This window comes from Amaranthus tricolor, chromosome 17 (assembly GCF_026212465.1).
Source record: "Amaranthus tricolor cultivar Red isolate AtriRed21 chromosome 17, ASM2621246v1, whole genome shotgun sequence".
Taxonomy (NCBI): domain Eukaryota; kingdom Viridiplantae; phylum Streptophyta; class Magnoliopsida; order Caryophyllales; family Amaranthaceae; genus Amaranthus; species Amaranthus tricolor.
In genome coordinates, this window is record NC_080063.1 from 18,339,495 (window position 1) to 18,355,026 (window position 15,532).

At 29.7% G+C, this 15,532-nt stretch overlaps 1 protein-coding gene across 1 annotated transcript; it reads left to right on the forward strand.

The window, feature by feature from the left end:
- Positions 1–9,671: 9,671 nt before the first annotated feature.
- LOC130803573 (protein phosphatase 2C 37-like) lies at positions 9,672–11,532 on the forward strand. Its single transcript, XM_057667741.1, has 3 exons — positions 9,672–10,342; positions 10,484–10,810; positions 10,924–11,532. Exons 1-3 carry the CDS (start codon positions 9,905–9,907, stop codon positions 11,350–11,352), a joined length of 1,194 nt encoding a protein of 397 aa, XP_057523724.1. The 5' UTR covers positions 9,672–9,904; the 3' UTR covers positions 11,353–11,532.
- Positions 11,533–15,532: the final 4,000 nt, after the last annotated feature.

The following is a 15,532-nucleotide window of genomic DNA, read 5'->3' on the forward strand; positions in this document are numbered from 1 at the left end:
AGTGTTTATACGTTAATATTAATAGAGACATAATGTGGTTATGTTATGCAAATTTTTTAATCGCATAATCCAACTTGGTCGATGTCCAAAAATTCAAGTCCAAAGAAAATTAAAGGACATGAAATCTGAATCCCAAAATTCCCAATCGAAGGTATAGTTGATAAAATGTTGGGCTTTTATCCTAATTGCGTCATCATATTACATTACTAATTGTGTCATCGATCAGAATTAAGCATATTGCATTTAATTGGATTCACAGGAAGTATTACGTGACTATTTTATATTCCAATAAAAGCAATGCAATATAGCACAACACAAATAACACCACAATGTAATATGGAAGATGAGCATGTTTTATAAAATCAACATAACAAATAAACATTAATACTAATAACATAACTAAAAAAATATTAAAAAAATCATAAAGTTCTAAACAATAAATAAAAAATAATTTGTAAATTATAGTCTCAAAGTTTAGCACTTTTGCGAATTTCAGCCTCAATGTTTATTTTTTGAAAATTATAGTCATCAAAGTATCATAGTCTATAGTATTTATGTCAAATCACAAAATTCCGACCATTTTGATGGCCAAAATTTTAGGTTGGATGGTCAAAAATATAGAAATTTGGCATATTTACCGTAGACTATGATACTTTAGTAATTATATTCACAAATAAACATTAAAATTATAATTCGTAAAAATTCAAAACTCCAAAGTTGAAATTATTAAATTATTCATAAATAAAATATGGGTAATATACTTGTAAGCATAGGTAAGTGACTCAACTCACCCTATTAATAACCAAAAAAAGAAGTAATAAAAAACCATTAAAGTATAATCTAGTTTGACTGATTAAATAAAGGTAGTATTAAATTAATAACAGTTTGTGTTACAAAGCCATCTTACGGTGAGACAACTTTAAAACAAAAAACATACAAAATAAAAGTTTTTATTATCAAATTATTTAATTTAAATATAAAATTTTTTTAATGGTAAGACCGTCTCATACAAAAATTTCTTAATAACTCAAAACAATAAAATTACTCCAAATTAAAATTAAATTTCAAGGAAATACTCACATAGTCACATGTTTAGGGAAGAAAATAGAAATATATACTGAAATCCAAAAAAATGCGGCTTCAGCGCCACGTCAATGGATGGACACGTGTTGAATGTACATGAGAGGGATTAATAAAGAAACAAAACTAAAAAAGGTAAATACTCTTTTAACTAGGCTGGGCCCCACACTACTGATGTTAAAAACTGACGCTTTTCTTTCCTTAATGACACCAGCTGTTACTTGTTGCTTGCCACTTTTCTCACTAATTTTAAATTCCTCTTAAAATAAAAACAAGTTTGTTATTTACTTGCTTTTATTTAATTAATTAAGATTTAGATTTAACCCCTCTTATAATTCTCACATTATTTCCTTTATGATTTTTTAATTATTTATATTAGTTATTATAACAGATTCACAATGTATTTTTAATCAATCTTGCTAAATTACATAAAAAGGGTTTAAATTATGAATGAGATTAAACAATAACGACACATGTATGTATATTACTATATAAGTAACAATACATATTTATATTTCAATTTAAAATAATATAACGTAAAATTTTACTATTCCAAAAAAATTATCTATCATTTACTTAATCAACTACCCTTGTGAGAATCCGTCTCTCAAAAGATAAAATGATTCGTCTCATTTGATTTTTTGAAATTATTTACTAATCACTTTTAATTTAAATTTTATTCTTAATTTAGATGTAAAAATATAGTTAACTGAGATTTTGTTTGATTTATCTCAACGTAAAATTTATTAGTATTAATTTTTATAATTTTTAATTTAATTATATGCAATTAGAAATATTTAGGATTGAATTAGTCTATTGAATAAAGTGTAATCTTTACACAAAAAGGCAAATAGGACCTCTATGAATGACGTGTAAATAGTCAATAGTAGCATACTTTAATATATTACAATCTCATTCAAGCAAGTTTTGAATAGCTCTGAGAAATAATATGATCATATTAATTAATAATATAAAATGAGAAGACCGATGTTCTATATTACCTTATAAGTACAAAGTATATATATCAACATATTCCTCCAAAGATAACTTATTTGCAAGACATCCTTACAATAGAGATTACCATAAATAAGGTTGCTTTGGATAACATCATCTTTGTCGTATGAGAGATCCTACTTCAAAAATGTGTTTTATTTTATTTAATTTCATATAGGGCTGGCAAAAGCTGACCCGACCTGCTAACTTGATCTGAAACCGACCCGAAATTAGCGGCTTTGGGTTTAGATTTTTGACCCAATTAATTAAATAACGCAGCAATAAATAGGAAAAAGAATTAGAAAAAAAATAGGTAACAAATGCTGAGGTTTTTTTAGATACCCGCAGCAAATAATATTATGGAACCTCAATTGCTGCGGTTTTGTATTGCCCGCAGCATATAACTTCAACAAATGCTGCTGTTTGTTTTGTTGCCCGCAGCAAATAATATTATGGATCATCAAATGCTGCGATTTTGTCTTTGCCCGCAGCATATAACCTCTTCAAAAATCCGCCTTTTAACGTTAAAATGCAAAACATTCATCTTCATTCTGCGCTTGTTTCATTAACTTACTGTTTTCGCATTCTCTTTTAAAAACCTCTTCAAAAAACCCACTGCACGACTGTTTCTTCGTTCTCTTCAATCCCTCTTCTTCATCATCTTTGGTCTTGCTCTTCTCTTCTTGCTCTTCTTCATCATCTACTGCTTTAAACTGCCGACTGTACGTACATTGTTGTTGCTCTTCTTAAACCCACGAAATTTAGGCTTAGTTCTTGCTCTTCTTCAAGGTATAATTTTTTAAAGCTTAGTTCTCAAACCCATTATTGTTCAAGCTTCATTAATTGTGTACGTTTTAGGGCATAGTTTTTTTTTATACTAATTTTTTTTTTCATTGTATAGGTTATACACAACCCAAAACCCACGAAAATTCAAGGTATAATTTTCATTTTGATTATGTAAATTAGGTTTAAATTTATCATAAGTTATCAATGTGTATGTAGTTGTTGTTTTTAAGTTTTAAATTTATCATACATTTCATGTTTTGTTATATTTTTAAGTAATTTCTTATGTGTATGTAGTTGTGGTTTTTAAGTTTTAAATTTATCATAATTTTTTTATAGTTTGTGAATTAGGTTTAATTAGGGTTGTTTATGGTTAAATTTATTATTATTTGGGTTAAAACAATCTTCTTATTAGAATATGCATATTTTTTGAACAATTTATAGATTATGATGGTTTATTATTAATATTATATATTAAGGTTAAATGAATGATTATTACTTAATTTTGTGGTTAATTAGAGTTCGTTAAGTATATATGTTAAAAGTTGTGTATTATTTTTGTTTTGAATTAATTAATCACACTAATTAGGATGACAAAAGATCGTTTTTGGATATATGGAAGAATTGAATCGTCAGAATTTATTGATGGCGTATTAGAATTTTGTAGTATTGTGGTTGAACATCAAGTTAGGACGGGGGGGGGGGGGGGGGGTTGGTTTTTATTGCCCATGTGTTACTTGTGGCAATGTATCAAAGGTAGATAGAGTTGATATCCTTAGGGAGCACATACTTCGATATGGGTTTAGGCCTCAATATCATGTTTGGGTTTGGCATGGTGAGGAGAGAGTTTACAAAGACAAACGTGTTGTTGAGGACGTCAATGATGTGGCTACTGTCAATGAGGATGTAATAGATCATGTTGATGGGTATGAGAGAGATGAAGAGAATGTCGATGAGGATGTGGATCGTGTTGATGAGATGATGGAAGGAGTCGAGGATGAGTAAGGAAAACGTCTTCGTGTTTTTGACTTGTTGACAGAGTCTTCTCAAAAGCCTTTGTACCCTGGAAATACAAAGTTCACCAAACTAACAGCAGTGTTGACAATTTTCAATATTAAGTCAAAGTTCAATTGGAGTGACGCTAGTTTCACAATGTTATTAGCAGCGTTAGGTGAGATGCTTCCTGAGAGAAATGAACTTCCAAAGTCGACATATTATGCCAAAAAGCTCATGTGTTCTTTCGGCTTAGAGTACCAGAAGATTCATGCGTGTCCGAATGATTGTGTGTTGTATCGGAATGAAAACGACAACTTAGAAGAGTGTCCTAGGTGTGGGTTATCGCGCTACAAGCGTAAAGGGGCTCGGGATGCTAAAGGGCCCCTGGCTAAGGTATTGTGATATATTATTGTGTTGAAGTGGTTAGAATTGAAAATCATAGTCATATGCTAGAAATTACGTGTTAAGTTGCGATTTTAAGGCTTTTTAAGCGTTTTTGGCACTTTCGCGCATAAAGTAGCTCAAACTTGGTTTGTTTTGCACGAAACTTGGCACACAACACTATTTGGTATATATTATTGTGTTGAAGTGGTTAGAATTGTAAATCATAGTCATATGCTAGAAATTACGTGTTAAGTTGCAATTTTAAGGATTTTTAAGCATTTTAAAGCATTTTTAAGCATTTTTGGCACTTTCGCGCATAAAGTAGTTCAAACTTGGTTTGTTTTGCACGAAACTTGGCACACAACACTATTTGGTATATATTATTGTGTTGAAGTGGTTAGTATTGGCACTAACATCTATTTTCTCTTAGTGCTTTCAACAACCTTCTAATTTCGTTGATTGCGGCTACTACACGCTGAAATACATGGACGATATTATAAAATCCGTGAAGGAGGTTGGAGTCGAAAACATAGATGTCGTAAGTATTTGATACGTTCTTAAATTATAATATATATATTTACTATATTATTATTGGTAAAATCTAATGTTTATTAATCTTTTAATTTTATATTATATTATAGGTTTTATACGACATTCCAAGGGAAACACGCAATTCCAAGGGAAACACGCCATTTGAGAAATGGAGAAATGCGTGAATTAAAAGACAAGATTGCCGCGTATCTTGCTAATTTTTGTTCTTGGTAAATTGTAATTAGTTTAGATTTTTAGGACTTTAATGTATATATATATATGTACGTACATATTATTATATTATATATACGATCGAGAGTTTTTTATTAAAAAGAGATTATTGGTGATTATTGGAGATTATTGGTGATTATTTGTGATTATCATTGGATTATTGGATTAATCATTGTTTATTACATTGTACATTATTATTGGATTATTATTAGTATTAAACGAAAAAAGAAAAAAAATAATAAATAACAACGATTTGCTGCGGGCCACAAAAAAACCGCAGCAAATAGTTAAGAGTATTTGCTGCGGTTTTTTTGTGGCCCGCAGCACTTGTTGCACTTTTTTGCTTTGGTTTAAAACCGCAGCATTTAAAATAGGCAGTTTGCTGCTATCACTATTGCTTAGAGCCAAAACTGCAGCATATTATGGCCAAAAAACCGCAGAAAATGAGGTTTTTTCCACTAGTGTGTTATTTTAGTTTTTTTTCTCTCTTGTGTCTCCCATTTTCTTTGATTTTTTCGTTTGTTGTTGTTCTTCAGTTTGTTGTTGTACTTCGATTTTCTTCTAAATTTGATTTTGCTTGTATGTTTTGTTCTGGGTTTTGGTTTTTTATCTTGATAAGAACAAACCCATTTCGGCATTTTGCTATGTCTTATTTTGGGTTTGTTCTGATTTTGCTATTCTCTAATGTTTTGGGTTTGTTCTGATTTTGCTATTCTTTAATGTTCTAGGTTTGTTCTGATTTTGCTATTCTTTAATGTTCTAGGTTTGTTCTGATTTTGCGATTCAAGAAGCTTAAGCCTCTTTGCCTTTTATTTTTCTATTCTCTAATGCTCTGATTTTATTCTGATCTTGATTTTTCTATTCAAGAACTTTGAAGCATGTTTATTATGAAACGTGAATGTTTATGTGTTTAATTTTTAAATTTTGAAAAAATGGGTCACATGACCTGAAGTATATGGGTCAAATGACCTGAAATATATGGGTTCAATGACCTGAAAAAACCAAATAAAATCAAAGAAAAAAAAAAGCAGGTTAAATGGGTATTTAGCAGGTTGACCCGACCTACTACAGATCAGGTCGGGGTTTTAATTTCTGACCCATTTAATTAAACAGATCAGGTTCAAAGGGTCTATTGAACCATTTATATATGACCCGAACCTGAAAATGACCCAACCCGATCTGTTTGACACCCCTAATTTCATAAAATAAATTTCAATGTTTAAAAAAATGCAAAAAATGCAGTGTCACGATATTATTTTAGATGTATTGAATTGCATTCAAAAAATTAGACCAAACGACAATTTCATTAATCTCAATTAAAAAATTAGTGTATTGAAGTAAGGAGAACAAAGTAAAATAAAAAGTACCACTTAAAAATAAACAAATATAACAATTAAACTCATCATATCTTTATTTTCATATAAACACGAAAATCAAATCTAATAAACCAAGGGGCTTATTATTTAAATCGATGGATAATGTTCTTTTTTCTTGTCTTAGAGCTTGATAATATATACACTAGTGGAAAAAAACTTATCTGCTGCGTAACAATTGCTGCGGTTTTTCTTTGACGCATCATAAAACAGGATGAACGAGGGAAAATAAAAAACAAAAAATTACACTATATAGTAGAATTTAAATTTAATAGAGGTAACCAAAGGGCTTGTTATTTAAATTTTGTGGACCTGGAATAGCCTTCCACTGTTATTAAATAATAAATAACTACATTTAATCAAAACCATATCTTATTAAGTCTACGAAGTTGATCAAAAGTCACAACATTCATCAAAATAATGAATTTCTATTATACAAAGATGAAAAGACTTTTATTTATAGATAGAATATTAATATAAATATAACTAACTAAATCTGAAAATTCAGCATTAATGACAGCGACAATGAATTGAGCAAAGCATGAAATGAGCACCAAAACACTCATCGATAGTGTGACATGTGGACAAGCTTTTCTTGTATCATACTCCCTCCGAACCAATTTAGATGTCTTATTTGCTTGGGCACGGTTATTAAGGATGGTGTGGGGTCCATTAAAAGGGGTAAATAGTAAAGGGTAAGTAGTGAAGGTAGTTGGGTAAGTAAGGTATATGGGGGTATATTCGTAATTACGTGTGTGAACTAAGGATATTTAGGTAAAAAAAGACTGACAAAAATAGAAATGGGACAACTAAAAAGACTTTGCCAAATAAGGAAATGGGGCAACTAAAATGGTTCGGAGGGAGTAATATGTATATGATTGTCATGTCTTTTGTTTTTATTTGCACGTCTTTCTCAAGATATGGATTTTATTAATCACGGCTTTTTTATCTTCTTTGATAATGGTTTGAATTCGATATTTTATCTTCCACAATCCACGAAAAACTAAAATTATCGAGGTTGTTAGGTGGCCGTGGCACATTTTAATCATAATTTTATAAGCGAAATACACTAGGTATAATGATATATTTTTCAGATTAAATCATAATATAATATTAAGAAGGATCCATGTATTATTTTATTTCTTTATTAATTAAAGGGCTCAACAAAGGAATTAATAAAAAATACAATAAAGAAAAATAAAATCAATCTTGAATTGTATAATTGACTAATAAATTCTTGATATTCGGGTGCTATATTTATTATTATTTTAATTTACAATCATATGTTCACCAAGATTGTTATTGTTTTCAAGATCCTTATGGTTCCGCTTTAGACTTGCCTCTAAATAGGATATGAATCCAACTTTTTGAGATTTAACGAATTCTGGTTTGGATTCAAGTCCAAAAAGACTAAATTGATTTAGACCTGATTTAGACCCTCTCTCTATACCCATTTATGATCTAAACCACTAGACTCGTTCTAGACACATTAGATCTGTAGACCTCACCTATTGCACACTTCAATATCTCTTTTAAATATGGACTCAATTTATACATATAAACAACTTATAAACCCATTTTAATACTAATAAAAAGTTTTAAATGGAAAAAGTTATAAGTATGAATAATGAAATTATACTCATTTAAGACCCTCGACCGATTAAACTCGGCGAGTTTGAGTTCAAATTCAAAAATTTCGTAATCACAATTATTTATTGAAAGATGTGAGCAAAGAGGTGTAAATTATTTATTGATTACATTGTTTTGATAGATGTGAGCAAAGAGGTGTAAAGCTAGGTTAAAGTGATATATGTAGACAAGAATTGGAGTCGCAAGTGTTTAATAAAAGTCGGAATACGAAATTATACATAAAGTGTAACTTTAGCACAAACGAGATAATAAGAGGCATATAAAGCTAGAAAAGAAAGAAATTGATCTAAGTGGATGCTTCAAATACCTTGGGTCCATATTTCAAAGTAGCGAAAACATCTAACAAAATATAATCCATAGAACTAAAGTGTTGGTGACAAAAATTATGAGCCACTAATAAAATATTATATGATTAAGGTGTCTCCATAAAGGTAAAGAACAAGTTCTACTGGACGACCTTTAGCCCAGTGCTTCTACATGGACCATAATGTTGGGTTCTTAGAAAAAATAACTGTTGGAACATGACTGTAGCGAAAATGTCAATGCTTTAATGAATGAATGCCTACCTTGAGGGATAGAAATCAAAATAAATATATAAGAAAGGGTTTAGTAGTTTCAAATATTTAGAAAAGATAAACGAGAATTGTTTCAGATGCTTTGTGCATGTTCAAATATGAAGTATTCGAAAACCAATAAGAAAGATAATAATTTGGAGCACAGAGCACTTAAACGTAAGATGAATTGGAAGATCGGAGTGAAAAGTATTAAGAAAGATTTAGACTTATATTAGAATGATATGGTAGGAAATTGAAATCTATGGAGAATAAAAATCCACATAGATGACCATTAAAATAATGTATTGTTAATTTAATCTACTTCAATCTTATGGGACTAAAATTCTAACCTTATTGTTGTTGATTTTTAATCTAGTCAAAAAACCTAGGAGTATTTGAGAAGATAAGGATATATTTTTTATGGGTGATGATATATACAACCCTTATGGTTATACATAAGAGATTAACTTAATAGAATTTTCATTTAAAATCAACTTTCACTACATTGGAAATATACAGTGATTAAGAGTATAATATTTATTTATCTCCTCTCATTCTCTCTCCATATGTATTTCACTCTTATATATATCTCTTAAGACCGTATATATCGTAATCACTATTTTCAATTGAAAATAAGAACATTATTTATAAATCACTGTTTAGGACAATAATACTCTCTTTGAATTTATTAATTTGCATTTCTTTACATATTAATTTGTTTTACTCATTTAGAATTTTTTTTTTTGATTTACAAATTTATTTTTCAACTCAATTTTTTTTTCTACTAAATTTTAGGTGCACTTTGGAGAATTAATTTTACAATTTCCAAACTCTTAGTATTTTGAAAAAATCAGTTGTGAAAATAGTCCTAATTTTTGATAGAAACAAGAACACAAATGAAAGCTAGGTTTTATAGCAGCAACCAAAAGGACCACATGCGTGTCAGAAAAGGAAGGCCGGTTAACTAACTCGTGTTTTCCTCTTATTGGTCCACGTATCCTTATTCTTTCCTAATTCCCCACCTCCCACCCGTCAAAAGGTATCTCCACGTGTTCATCTCCTTCCTCCATCCAACGGTTCTCCTTCCACGTCTCTTTACTCTACGTCACTCCAACTGGACGTGTCGGGTGAGATTCATTCACCTCCCCCTGCCCGTTTCTCTCTTCGGTCATTCGGTCACCTTTGCCCGTTTTATTTTCTTCCATTTTTAAACCCTTTCTTCTCCTCCTCCGTTCCACTTCTCTTTTCACATCCTCCATTCTTTCTCTCTCTTTATTTTCTGTCAATTTTTATTGATTTTGATTTGATTTTTCTCCGTTTTTCGTTTTAATGGCGGGAATGTGCTGTGGAATTAATGTTGGAGAAAATGAACCGACTTCTCCGGTTGAACCTGCAGCGAGAACTGCCAGAAGGAGAAGGATGGAGTTGAGACAAATTAATATTATTTCTGATATTTCTGAAACGAATAATAGGATTAAGAAGAGGAAAGTTGAAGATCAAGAGGTGATTGATGATGATGATCGAACTCAAATCTTACCGGTGCGTGATTGTGATATTGTGAATGATAATTTGTTGACAGTTAATGAGAAAATTAATCAAGCGATTGTTGAGGATTTTCCTAAGTTTGGAGTTACATCTGTGTGTGGTCGTAGGAGAGATATGGAAGATGCTGTTTCTATTTGTCCTTCGTTTTTCAAAAACGATGAGCTCAAAAATCATGGTGGTTTTCATTTTTACGGCGTTTTTGACGGCCATGGATGCTCTCATGTAATAATCTTATCCATTATCTTCCATCACTTCATTTCGAGTTTTTTACTTTGAATCTCGATATTTTTGATCCATTGTTTCGGTTTTTTTTTTGCTTGAATCTAGATAGTTTGATATAATTTCTGCATGTTCTGGTTTTAGGTAGCGATGAAATGTAAAGAAAGGATGCACGCGATAGTCAAGGAAGAGATCGAGAGAAGAGGAGAAAAAGAAGAGTGGAGAGAAACCATGTCTCAAAGCTTCACAACAATGGATAAAGAAGTAGGAGGGAGAGTTTCGAACAATCTAGAAGCTTCTACTTCATCCAGTTGTCGATGTGAACTCCAAACTCCTCAGTGTGATGCCGTTGGATCTACCGCCGTTGTCGCCGTTGTCACTCCAGAAAAAATCGTTGTTTCAAATTGCGGTGATTCTCGAGCGGTTCTTTGCCGTAGCGGCGTGGCCATCCCTCTCTCCTCAGATCACAAGGTAAATTTTAACCTAATCTTTTTGTCCGACTTGAAAACATCTTACAGTTTACTTTCGATTGATACTTCCAAGTTCTATGAAGCCTGACGAATTTTATGAATCGATATGTGCAGCCAGATAGACCGGATGAGTTGAACCGGATAGAAAAAGCAGGCGGTCGTGTAATATATTGGGACGGTGCGAGAGTACTGGGAATGTTAGCGATGTCGAGAGCAATTGGAGATAATTACTTGAAACCATATGTGATACCCGACCCGGAAGTTACCGAAACGGATCGGACACCCGATGACGAGTGCTTAATTTTAGCCAGTGACGGGTTATGGGATGTGGTATCCAATGAAACAGCTGTGACCGTGGCTAGGATGTGTTTGATTAACGCTGAGAAGTCACAATCCCCGCCTCGATCGCCTGAGAAAGAGGCGGCGAGGAAGGATAGTTTCAATAAGGCGTGTTTGGATGCTTCGATTTTGCTGACGAAGTTGGCTTTAGCGAGGCAAAGTGCTGATAATGTTAGTGTTATTGTAGTTGATCTTAGAAGGTAATTTTTAAAAATTATGGATTAAAAATTGAGGCTAAGAGTAGAGTAATGGTATAGGAAAGAACGAAATTAATTTAAGTTGATTTCCACGGTTATGGTTGATCCAAATTGTATAAAGCAAATCGTGGGATTTAATTTGTACCAAGTTTTATTTGATTCTCAAATTATGCTAATTAGTTTACGGTAATCTGTTATCTATTTTAAATTTAGTGCTACTTGAACAAAAACAGAAATTAATCAATCTCTGTAACAATGGCGACCTATTGGACCTATCACATATGTTTATTAATTATTATTTACAAAAGAGATGAAGAATGGAAAACTATTAGGGATCATAAAACTAATTTGACATTTAATTCATTCATAAATCGAGTTTAAGGAGTTAATTTGAGTATTATTCATTTAATATCTAATTAACTGTTTAAATTTGACTTTTGCTTTCATAGACCTCTCCTATTAATTTGTTGAGTACTTCAATTAGTGAAGTTTACAAAAGAAATTGTAACAGACAATCACAATAATTGGAATATTTGTAGAGTCTCGTGAAAGCCTCAAGTATGTATAAACTAAAAATACTCTACCACATACGTAACCAGAATTTCTATTTGAGATTATGATAATATTTGATTTTGGTTTTGTTTTATCGACTATTTTAAAAGTTATTTATCAAATTTTCTTTTTAAATCTGAACTAAATCGGCCAATAGACAATGGTTAATATATGATTTAAGGTTAATATATGATTGAAAGTAAATTAAAAAGATGTAAATGAATAATTGAAATGGAGATATTTTGGTAGCCCCACAAAAACATTGATAATTTACGGTGATTTTGATGCGATTAAATGATGATGAGTTATGAGAAAGACTTGGGTTACTCCTTATCCTGATGAATTTGGGTACTTGAATGAGTGTTCATTTAGACATCAACTACAGCTTCCTTCTCCTAATTGCAAACATCTTAATCACCTTATTTTACACTCCACCTCTTCTTTCTCTACCGTCGATCAATGCTCCATCTTCTAAATTTCATTACCATAATTCCATTTTTTTTTGTCTTGAAATCAACAATTTAATTAAACTAAATTCAATTAATATTCAATGCTTGTGATCTCAGCATTTCTTTCAATACCCTGAAAAATGAAAGACTCTGGTGAAACTTTAATTATGGGTGCCCAATTATAAAATATACTATTTACAAGCCCTTAACTATATATTATTCTATATGTTCTTTTTGTTCTTTCTATTTACTTTTTAAATATTTTTCAAAATATTTTTAATCCTCAATGAATATGCATTATAAAAAATTATAAAAATATATAAATAATAAAAAACTATACAAATAATAAGATCTCTTCACGTGTAAATATTTTATCTTCTATATTTGTTTCAAAACCTTAATCAAATATTTCTTTCCTAAATGTAAAATATTTCAAATAGAAAGAAAATAAAAAATGAAGAAAGTAAATATTAAGGTGATTCTATTTTTTTGATGGGCTAGAGGTATAGGCCCCTCTTACGCCCTTATTAAAGAATAAAAGAATATTCTCATTATCTATCTTATTAAAGATTTCATTTTTTTTAATTCTTGTGAATATTTTTTATTGGAATATCTGGATATCAATAGAGAACAAATGAAGTATTCGATAGTCCTTCAAATGTAGTACTATGTTAATTAGATTGTTAATTAATAAAGTGTTTGTAAATATGAATTCTATGCAAATCTTATGAGGTGGCGATAAATAACGAATAAGAATATGATCTATAAAGAACTGCAAAAAAAAGTTTTTGGAGTGTTTGAAAATGAGTATACAAGTCAATTTCTAGTATTAAATTAGAAAATATTATAAGTTTTGAATCATATAAATATTATTTATAATATTGCATAACATCAAAATATGTTATATTATTTTTGTTTTTATATTTTGTTTCATATTATAGTCTTTGGACTTTAATATGTAGTATATATTATTTTCATTAAAAAACACTTAAAATCGTTTGATAGCTTTTATTTTTTTTTAAATATGATCCATTTTTTATGTAAATAAAGATTTTTTTATGTATGTGATTCATACAACTCGATCGTGACTTAATTATTTATATGATCTTGGCATACATTTCTTTTGATTTGTATGTGGCGATCTTTTATTTATTATTGTATCTAAACTTTTAAAAAGTTAGGATTAATATAGATATATAAAAAAAAATTGATTCTAATCTATTTATTGTGTGCACGAATTAAAGAATATTTATAGCATTTTTTTTTAGAAAAAAGAATAATAATTGTTGATATGTTAGTATCTTACTATTAAATTATTGAACCATGAGGATTGTAGAGTGGTTGGGCTATGCGTTTTCGGACGGCATGCATTGAGATGGAATTGATGTGAGATTGCTAGCAACAAGATTTGATTTAGATAGAAGAAGAATATTTTATTATTTTACATTTGATTAGATGGAGAATTTTTTCTGATTTTTATGGGATTTTAAGAAAAAACGCGAGTCATAATTTATAAATACAACTAAAAATAGAGCTAAATTAATAAAATTTACTAAAAAAAGTTTTCAAATTTCACGAGACAAAGAAAGTGTTTCTTAAGAGAAATGTCAACTAATTAATATGATTTATATGTGAGAAAATTATTAGAATTTGAATTAGAAAAATAATGATGTAACGAATTCAGAAAACAAATGATGGATATAAAAACTTAAAGCATTCAAAAAATTATTTTTATCATTGCAAACATTTTTATCGTGTTATTTACACTCTTGTGTTTTAGATATACTATTAATCCTTATGAGTTTGTAGATTATGATTTCTATTGAAAATTTAAAAATTGAATAAATTTAATATTTATCAAATAAAAAGAATTAAATTAAGATTTGAGTCAAAAAAAGATTACTAAAACTCATTATTCTCAAAATTTTTATTTAATTATAATTTAATAATTAAAATTTATAATTTAATATTTATGCTGAGACATATTTTTTTTTTTTGCTGTTAGAGATATTTAAGACATATGTATAAAAGGTTTAAATAAGTTGATTATATGCAAACTCTGGTTGTCGGCCCCATTAGAAAGCTGTAAGGGAAACATGATGAACCCAATCACCCATTGCAAATGCTAGGTTTCATGATACTTGTCTTTGACTCTTTATCAAGTGCTTAGTGATATTTTAGGTTTCAATTTCTTTCGAAAAATAGTGCAAGAACTTATAATTAAAGAATGGAAATCTATTAGATTTGAAATAGTACACCATTTCTTTGCAAATTATTTGATATAATTAGATGTGACAAAAGAAATTCCTCCCTTAACCATCTCTAATTTTATGTTACGATAATCGACTAAAAAAATCGATATACCACATTTAATTTTTTATATGATTTTTAGCGTCAAGCTCACCTAATATTTTGAGTAAAGTTGGTTTGATAAATATTTAGAATATGTTAGGAATATCTCTAAATGTTACGTTATAATGTTGTTTAGTTAAGAAAAAGAACACAAAACAAAAAAAGTATTTTTTAGAGACCATATATTTGTTCGAGCATGACTTTGTTTCTTGATGCATAAACTTTTAGAATGTGTTCCAGGTGTTGTGCTCGTTTAAGCACACTTAGACATGTCTATTTTTTTTCGTGATCCAACACTTTATTTGGAGAGTCAACTTAAATAAAGGTGGGATTGAGACGGGGTTGACTAGGTCCTAAATACAAGAGTACATTACCATCTTGTGATATATGTAATGATGATCAACTAAAAAAATTAGCGATTTATATGATTTAGGAGATCTCACATTCTTGATGTATTGTTGATTATCTCAGGAATCAACCTAAATCTATTTAGGTTTAGGTGTTCTATAATACTTTGTTATTTTGTTTATGGTTTTCTCTTTTTAACATTATTATTCTTTATTGTTTTTCTCCATACATATTAATAAAATATGTTTTTGTCTTGTCTGATGGTCACAACAAACATATAATTAATACAGTAAACTACATTAAATCTTTGTATGTGATCTCTGTTATTTTCTATTTTTCTTTTTTACATTTATTGCGTCATAATAATAACACTTTTTGTAAAACACAAATCGAATAGACTATATTTGACTAACCCATTCCAACCAAATCTAACAACTAATTAATATTTGATAGTAATAATACACATAGAATAAATTTGTTTTCCTA